Genomic DNA, 9,366 nt, shown 5'->3' on the forward strand with positions numbered 1-9,366 from the left:
GACACAGTTTTGTTAGTTTATTGTGGACGACTATCCAAGGCTTAAAAATGTAAATATTTTTCGCTGTCGCTCACGTATGCCTGATCAAAAAAATCAGATTTTTATCTGTACTCAATTACGTGACAGGCGGTATGATCAATTGTCTTTGTCACAATCGACGCCATCTTGTTAAAAAAGTATAGATACGGGTATGGTATAACCAAATGTCTAAAATAAAAACTGTCATTTGATGATTTTTTGCTACTAAAAATTGATTTTTGGAGGTTAAATTATGATACAGAGTATATTTTTACTGTATATCTATTTCTAAATAGAAATAATCATATAAAAACTAACGCTATAAATGCGAAAAACTAGATATTTTACGGAGGTATTAGTAGATCTAATTCATAACCACTTAAATTAAAAAAAACATTGAAAAACAATTAATCTTAACAGTATTTATTACTAATCGAAATACATTTAAACATGAAAACTAAATTAAAGCGATAGTTGCTTGCGACAAATTTTAATCTACGAAAGTATCAACATACGCCGGCCCCACAGCGGGCGCCATTTTGCACGTTTATCGCAAAACGTACGTCATCAATCTTTATAAATAACAAACAACAAGTGTTATATTGTTTATCAAAAGTTCCGATAAATCTTGAATAATAACTCCGATTCTAGATGACGTAAAAGGCAAAAATATTGCTGTCACCACGCCAACACTTAAATTGGTGACGCGAAGTGGGCTCGACCTTATTAGTTAAATTTATGTCATGTTGGTACAAATATTTGTCGTAATTGTGTGTGGCAAATGTTTGTACCAATAATGGCGCTAAGTTTGGATATTTTTTGCGGATATTTATATGTTCCTGATGTTGTTTTTAAGAGTGTAAATAATTTAATTCAGGAGAAAAAATCATTTTACAACGAAAAGATTAAAAATAGCAATGATAGTCTAGCAGTTTGACCCCTGCATGCACGAATAGGTTTTCACATTCATGCGTTTTAAATAGTAACTATCACGTCGTTGTGAGGAAACTGGCGTACTTGCGAATTATAAAAAGGTTTTCAGACCAAATTACAGTTTTACATACAAAAACAATATGATATCAACGAAGACGAAAACGGAACGTTACTGCATAAATCTGTTATAAATGTTCACAACATTATTTTCAGAGATTTCAATTATAAATATAATAGTTAAAATTAATATCTTATTGCATAAATTCGACTGGTTATTAGATACGTAACTCGATCAACCATATTTGACTGACACATTTCTTTTAGGGTTTCTTATCTATACTAATTTATAAAGCTGAAGAGTGTGTTTGTTTGTTTTTTTTTTGAACGCTCTGATCTCAGGAACTACTGGTTCAAATTGAAAAAATCTTTGTTTCTTGACCATCGAGAAAGGTTTTAGGCTATATACCATCACGCTGCGACTAATAGGAGCGATGATACAATGATTTTTTTTTATCATTAGTTTCTTTTTCTAGATTATCTTCCTTGATAAATGTTGGTTTCATTTTGCTTGAGATATTATCAAGCACCATTATTATGGGCCATGTAACACATCTATTTCTGCAACCTTATTTATTTATCTATCATCCGAGTGTAAATTTTTTATAATTGCGTAGATAAAAGAAAATTTTGTAATTAGAACTTTGAGATAATTATTTTCTAGATTAAATCGTCTTTATTAAGAGGTATTGTGTTCTGTTGGCCTATTACAAGCTTTAAAACTAAGGAGTATGCGGAAAAAAGCCGCTAGACTACAATCCTTAGTAGACAATAATATTATGCCACAGCTCTCACACAGCGCCATCTAGTCCTGAACTAAAGAAAGCTTATATCGGTTCAGACCAATACATACATGCATTTATAAATTAATTAATCTAGTACTCATTTGTGTATGTAAATAAAAAAAAATGTGCAGTAAAGGGTAGGTGAAAACGACAATATTACTTTAAAATATGCCAAAAGTAATTGCGTTTCACATATTTCCGAACGAAATCACCAAAAACTTCGACACCAAATGTTTGATTGACGTTAAGAAAATGTCAAAACAAGACCGTAAACAGTTAAATTATTTTCTTTATTTTTCTTTTTAATTGTTCATACAGTAAAAACTACCTCGTCTTACATAAGAAAATAACTAAAAAGCAATATTCATAAGTACAACTTAGCTTCTAATTAGTATAAGTAGTGAAATTTAAGTTAAAATAACAAAATGTCGGACGCGGAGGTTGAAGTACCAACGACATTTAAAAAACGCAATATTAAGCTTAAAGGTGGAAGAAAACGGCGTAAAACATCTAGTTCAGAAGGTAATATACACTTTAAAAACATTTTAAAATAGAATCTGATTCTAAATAAGTTTTTAATTGGGTAGAATTTTTCGAGGTTAAGTATGGAAGTCGTAAATACAAACTTTAATCATTGATACATGAGTTTTTAAACATTAAACTTTTATAATGCTACATTTAGCTTCTTAACTAAAAAGCATGCGTCTTAACTACCTCAAAAGTTGTGATAAACACGTAAATATTTACATTGCATTTGTAAAATTTTTAAGAGAATCTGTGTCATTACATTTATCTAGCGTTTGGCAGGACTTTCCCTTAAACCATTAATCCTTATATTATGACACCACAAACTACCTCAACAATAGCACAAGCAATTATTTTATTATTGAAATATTACAACATTATGAATCTTTAATATTGCAATATTGAATCAGCCCTTTTATATTGCACAATAGTTGCCATGGCTATTACTCAATGTTTCTTAGTACTGAAGCATGTAATGGATACAATAACAATATTTTTTCTAGCAATACAGTTAGAAACTAACCTAAAAAGTTTTATTATAGATATAGATACTTGGACACTTCTGAAAATTACCAGTTTGTTTTACTTACAGTTCTATGGCTGAATCCGGTTAGATTATAAGCCGACCCCGTGATGGGCAAAAGGCTAGGATGATGAATTAATAAACTTGTCACACAATAATCTTTATCTTCAATACTTTCAGAGAAAAACAGTTCAGAATCTGATGAGCAGACAGTAGTGCTACCAACGAAGAGACCTCAGAAAGCAAACCCCAATGTACAACGAACAGCTGGCCCCAAAAGTAGCAAAACACAGATTGATGTTAATAGTGATAGCAGTGATGAGGAAAAGGTGCCTTGTGATTTATTTGTAAAGTTTTGTTGCATAGTCAAAAGGGTAAAACCGAAACTCTATTATTAAGGCTTTGCTGTCTACCCATGCATCTGTCTGTGTCAATTTGCCCATTCATCTGCTGTCTACCATGACAATTAGAGAGTTAAAAATATCACTTAATTAAATCGAAACCCAATTATTAAGGCTTTGCCGTCTGCCCATGCATCTGTCTGTGTCTATTCGCCCATCTGTCTGCCTATCCACCATGACTATGACTGATATGTAATTTAATTTCCGCCATATCAAAAATATTAAAAGTCTAAGTTGATGTGAAGCTGTCTTGGTACTATCATAAATTTGATGGATGTCCATAGTTTACTTGCAATTTTGTGTTTCTTTAGTCTTTAATGAATTTAAGTCTACTAGGACCTGACGCTTCTTGCTACCTTCTTCGTTTCCCTGTTTAAAGATAAACTGAAGTAAACCTTGATATCTAAGCAAGATATCATAAAAAAAGGGAATACAAATAAAGAATTAAAAGAGATAAATTACTTAATTTTTTTTTTTTTAATGATCCTGTGGATTGCTAAACTAATACTATCTCACGCTCAAAACCTATATTTACAAAATATAAACCTCTTTTTCACAACCTTTCCAGGACAAACAGCGTACAACTCTATCGGTACAACAGCAGAGAGAGAACGCTACAGCCACTTACGAGATGGACACAGAACACGACAGAGATGCGCAAGCGCTGTTCGAGAAGGCGCAGAAAATTAACGAGGAGTTGGAGGGGCAGGCTGACGATAAGGTAACAATTTATGAATGAAAAAGGGTAATTTTCGGACGACCAGCCAATGCGGTCGTCATAAGCAACATATATTAATGCGGTCTTTAGAACGCATTTAATATTTGTTGCTTCTGAATGTTAAAATCATGGCTAATATTATAAACCATGGTTTGATCCCCGCGTAGGGAAGGCTTTTTGAGTTGTCTAAGAGAGGTCTGTCTCAAAATCAAACGTCATTTAGCCAAATTAGGCTACTAGTAGCTTCAAACCCGACGTCGATGCAATTACAACCAGAAAGGGCTGGACCGATTTTGATAAAAATTTTATGGAGTGACATTTAAAACGTGGGTTGTTAGATTTTTTCAATCGGTTTTTTTTTATTTATAGGCGAATATAGCTTAAATTTCATTAAGATGACTAAAACCAGTCCAGTCACCATAGCCGGTATTTATATATTTATTTTGATGTGTTTTCCCAGTTATATCGTGGTATGAACAACTATGCCCAGTATTACAAGAAGAGGGATACGGCAGCTGGCAACGCCAGTTCGGGTCTGGTCAGAAAGGGTCCTATTAGGGCCCCTGCTAACTTAAGGGCTACCGTCAGGTAAAACATAATTACATTGGTCTTGTTTATCTAGTCATCTCTGTCCTATATTCAAGTAGAATGTTGGTCTAGTGGTTAATGGCCCTGACTGCTATACTAAAGGTCGTGGGTTCGATTCCCAACCAGGAAAATGTTTTTTGTAATCAGCACAATCAATAGTTTTGTTTCTGGGTGTCTTTTTTCTTTAATATGTATGTTAAGAAATGTATAAGTATGTTTGTCAGTTTTTTCTGTACTCATAATACAAGCTTTGTTAAGTTTGAGACTTAGATGGCGCTGTGTGAAAGTTGTGGAACATATTAAATAACTAGCTTTTCGCCCGCGTCGATGTCGGTTATATCGCGTTTCCTACAGAACCCTTTAAAAGTCCGGGATAAAAACTGACCTATGTTCTTTCTCAAGGTTAACTCTATCTCTGTACCAAATTTCATTTAAATTAGTGGTTTAGACGTGAAAGCATAACAGACAGACAGACAGAGTTACTTTCGCATTTATAATACATATAAGTAGGGATATATAATTTTTTATTTATAGATTTATATTTTTTTCTTCGCTCTGTGACCCACCTGCTTTGCTTGTGATTGAGGGTGATCTAAATAAATAAAAAAGCATTATATTTTCAGATGGGACTACCAGCCGGATATCTGTAAAGATTATAAGGAGACTGGATTCTGTGGTTTCGGAGGTGAGATCGCTTATAATTCATTAATTTTTTATTTAGTTTTTACGGTGTGGGCAGTTTTACCGGAGCTGAAAAATTTCATTGTTGAAAAAGATCTAAAACAATCTTTGAAATAACATTCCTATATTGAATATAGAATTTGACTGGCAAACTTGGCCTATAAGTTGTGATTAGTGACGTCGTGGGTTCGAACCCCACGATTTTTTATGTGATGAGCACGATAATTTGTTCTTTATAACAGTTTATTCAAATAAAAATGTTTTGAGCCCCTGAAAATCTGTTTACATTCTTTATCTCGTGTATATGTGTATGATATTCCCCGCAGACTCGTGCAAGTTCCTGCACGACCGCTCGGACTACAAGCACGGCTGGCAGCTGGAGCGGGAGGAGGCCGCGCCCGCCGCCGGGGACTCCGACTACGAGGTCTCCAGCGACGACGAACTGCCCTTCAGGTGCTTCATATGCAGGAGTAGCTTCACTGACCCCGTTGTTACTAAGTGAGTACTATAGTGTCATACGCACCGGTTTCAAGGTATCGCTAGCTCTGAGGTTCCGGGTTCTCGATTCCCGGTCGTGTCAATGTAAAAATTCACATTTCTACATAATCTCGGGTCTGGGTGTATGTGGTACCTTCGTTGTATCTGAATTCCATAACACTAGTGCTTTAGCAACTTACTTTGGGTTCAAAACAATGTATGTGATGATGTCCGCATTTATTTAAAAAAAAAACTAAACACTCTCGTTTCTTAATGTCAAATTTTGACAGTTTTTATAGTTGTAAATTGCATTGTCATCGGGTTTGAAGCTACCCTGAAAATTTGAGCCTGCTAGCTTATCGGGAAGTGCCTCAAAAATGAGTTGCAAAAATCCAATCGGAACGACATATAAACTTAAAGACAAACAAACAAGAAAGTGAGTTTATAAAAAAGTGGGAAAAAACGTGAAAAAAGTGTTGTGTAATATGTTTAATTAATGTTATTCCTATTACAATTTCCAGATGCAAACACTATTTCTGCGAACGCTGTGCGTTGGACAACTATAAGAAGTCGACTCGCTGTTTCATATGTAACGCGCAGACCAGCGGCGTGTTCAACCCTGCCACGCAACTGCAAGGCCGGCTGAAGACACGCCCTGGTGAACACAGCGGTGATGATGATGACGATGATGATGATGATTAATAAATATTGTTATCTGGAAGTGTTGGTTTTATTTGGAGATAACCCGATTCGGAAATGTATATGAATTAAAAGATTTAAAAAATCTAAATAACCACGTCTTTGAAAGTTTTACCTAAATCGGTCCAGGCGTTTTTATAGTTGTAAATTGAATTGTCATCGGGTTTGAAGCTACCCTGAAAATTTCACTACCCTGCTAGCTTATCGGGAAGAGTCACAAAAATCCAACCGGAACGACAAACATCTGAGTGTATAAAAACGTAGGAATAAAAATGAATGTTGGTCAGTGTATAACTCAAGAATGGATAGACCGATTCTGATGGGGTAATTTATTTATTAGTGTGTTTCTTAATGTCAACGGACGGCTTTTGTAATCCTTATCCTTACATATTATAAAACAAAGTCCCCCGCCGCGTCTGTCTGTCTGTCTGTCTGTTCGCGATAAACTAGAAAAGTACTGAACGGATTTTTATGCGGTTTTCGACAATAGATAGAGCAATTCTTGAGGAAGGTTTTAGTGTATAATAAGTTTAGGTTTTGTGTAAACTGACGTTATTACAACGATATTAGTTAAACATGTCGGAAAAAATTAAGCCATTCGAGAGTTTTCATCGAGAACGCTGCCAAAACCTTTTGAGTTACAACAAAACAATGTATGGCGGGTTTGTACCTCTTTAATAGATCTACAAAAAAGTCCGCGGTGGTATATGTCTATCTTCCAAGGATAACCCACAATAACCATTTTTATGTGTTTTCTTAATACAGTAAAATTATGGGTTATTTACGAACCTCTTTTTAACAATACAGTATTAATCCTTATCCAAATAAATAGATAGTTAGATATATTATACATGTAATATAGAACAAAATTGCCTTTTACACTACGCCAAAAAAGTTAATAGGTAATGAGTTATCGTAATATTAAAATCTCCGCGCGAGAAATTAAAAATCGATGAAACGTAGCGAACATATCGTTGGCATCTATATACTAATTGTACTATATATATACTAATTACTATTTATATACTATGTATGTACTATGTATATACTAATTGTTTGTTTGATTGTTTGTTTGTTTGTTTGAGCGCGCTAATCTCAGAAACTACTGGTTCAAATTGAAAAAATATTTTTGTGTTGAATATACCATTAATCGAGGGAGGTTTTAGGCTATATATCATCACGCTGCGACCAATAGGAGCGAAGAAAAAGTCATAACTTATATCGTCTAACCACGCAGACGAAGTCGCGGGCAACAGCTAGTAAAAAATATATATTTTAATTGAAAATACTTGAGGGGATGGGTCAAGGCTTCATTTAACATCCTCTTATATTCTCAAGGAAACGGGAAAAGCTAGTATTTTAATTAAGATTCCAATATATTCTTACACTAGCTGTTGCCCGCGACTTCGTCCCCGTGGTTAGAAGATATAAGTAATGATTTATATCTGCCCTGCTTTTTCCACATTTTCCATTGTATCTTCGCTCCTATTAGTCGCAGCGTGATGGTTTATAGCCTAAAGCCTTCCTCGATGAATGGTCTATTCAACACAAAAATATTTTTTTAATTTGATCCAGTAGTTCCTGAGATTAGCGCGTTCAAACAAACAATTAAATAAACTCTTCAGCTTTATATATTAGCATCTAATAGATAGTTACAAGTAAAGTGTGTTAATACAAGCTTCTACTTCTAAGATACAACTATGTTGATCGATCATAGGTTAAGCGACACTTGACACGGTCGGTACGTGGATGGATGATATAGAATGTACGCTTTACAAAACTGTACCGAAGTCTAAAAGAACTTGTTTGAGTCAAACGAAAACTACTTTTATTAGCTATATTTTTATCTATAATTAGTGTCGCAATGTATTACTACGGTGTAAATAAGATTAATAAAAAGTTATTAGGGTCCCGTTAACAAAGGGTTAAAACGGACACCCCATTACTGATGCAACATCGCTTTGAATGTCCGTCCGTAGTCTGTATTTCATGAACTGTGGTAGCCAGTTGAAAGTTTCATCAATGATGTATTTCAGGAACCCAATTCTGCTATTTACAATGGCCAATGAATGAAAATATGATTAAAATGACACTATTTAAGCATTTATCAAACACAATAATTGAAAATTTAGTATGGGGCGAAACACTCACTTCTCTGTAACGAAAAGTAATGATCGAGGGTAAGCAGCGGTTGTTGTGTGTAAATTAGTTGAGTGACAAATATGACCATACATTACATTATACACCTAACCGATTTATTTTCCCTTAGCCTATTTGTACGGAACCCGAGCCACGATCCGGCTCGCACTTGACTGGTGACCGGATTTACATATTTTCATCTACAAATGAATCATAGTTAAGGATAATTATATTTATAGGCATAACCAATCAAAATGATGTTTAATTATACCCGCCATTGTTAAATGCACGAGTAAAAGATTATGTCTTAAAATATAATTTTATCTAAACTAAAGAGGAAAGATTTGTTTGTTTCACACAAAAAGGCTTCGAAACTAATGGACCGATTTGAAAAAATATTTCACTGTTGAGAAGCTACATTGTCCCAGCTGAACATAGGCTATAATTTATTTAGAAAAATATTAGGGTTCCGTAAAAAAATTGCGATAATGTAACCAAAGGTGTAAAATCGGAAATCTATTTCTGCATACGCTGCTAATACTATTGACAATAGAACAAAATGATGTACTACGGGTTTGCTTACCACGCGTACGAAGTCGCGGGCAACTGCTAGTAATAAATACAAATAAAATTGTAATGTCTGTCGGTAGCACAACAATAATAATAACTTATGGTTGCACATGACTGAGATAATTTGGCCATTTTTACTTTAACTCAACTATTGGACCTACTGCGACCCCCTTTTTAGAGTTATGCAGTTTCTTGCCGGTTCTTAAAGAGTCATTTGCCGGTTCTCCTTACTGTGTTGAGGAGGTCAGATAG

At 34.5% G+C, this 9,366-nt stretch overlaps 1 protein-coding gene across 1 annotated transcript; it reads left to right on the forward strand.

The window, feature by feature from the left end:
• The first annotated feature begins 2,047 nt into the window (after positions 1-2,047).
• Positions 2,048-6,427, forward strand: LOC113500157 (E3 ubiquitin-protein ligase RNF113A). Its single transcript, XM_026880855.1, has 7 exons — positions 2,048-2,315; positions 3,022-3,170; positions 3,811-3,963; positions 4,421-4,548; positions 5,172-5,233; positions 5,556-5,727; positions 6,228-6,427. The coding sequence occupies exons 1-7, from the start codon at positions 2,219-2,221 to the stop codon at positions 6,406-6,408; spliced, it is 942 nt and encodes a 313-aa protein (XP_026736656.1). The 5' UTR covers positions 2,048-2,218; the 3' UTR covers positions 6,409-6,427.
• The last annotated feature ends 2,939 nt before the right edge of the window (positions 6,428-9,366 follow it).

This window comes from Trichoplusia ni, chromosome 13 (assembly GCF_003590095.1).
Source record: "Trichoplusia ni isolate ovarian cell line Hi5 chromosome 13, tn1, whole genome shotgun sequence".
Classification (NCBI taxonomy): domain Eukaryota; kingdom Metazoa; phylum Arthropoda; class Insecta; order Lepidoptera; family Noctuidae; genus Trichoplusia; species Trichoplusia ni.

Bases quoted from the DNA above. Each gene is read 5' to 3' on its own strand.
- LOC113500157 (XM_026880855.1), top strand. From the start codon at position 2,219: ATGTCGGACGCGGAGGTTGAAGTACCAACGACATTTAAAAAACGCAAT. The intron at 2,316-3,021 runs GTAATATACACT...CAATACTTTCAG, and splicing joins TAAAACATCTAGTTCAGAAG to AGAAAAACAGTTCAGAATCT. The intron at 3,964-4,420 runs GTAACAATTTAT...GTGTTTTCCCAG, and splicing joins AGGGGCAGGCTGACGATAAG to TTATATCGTGGTATGAACAA.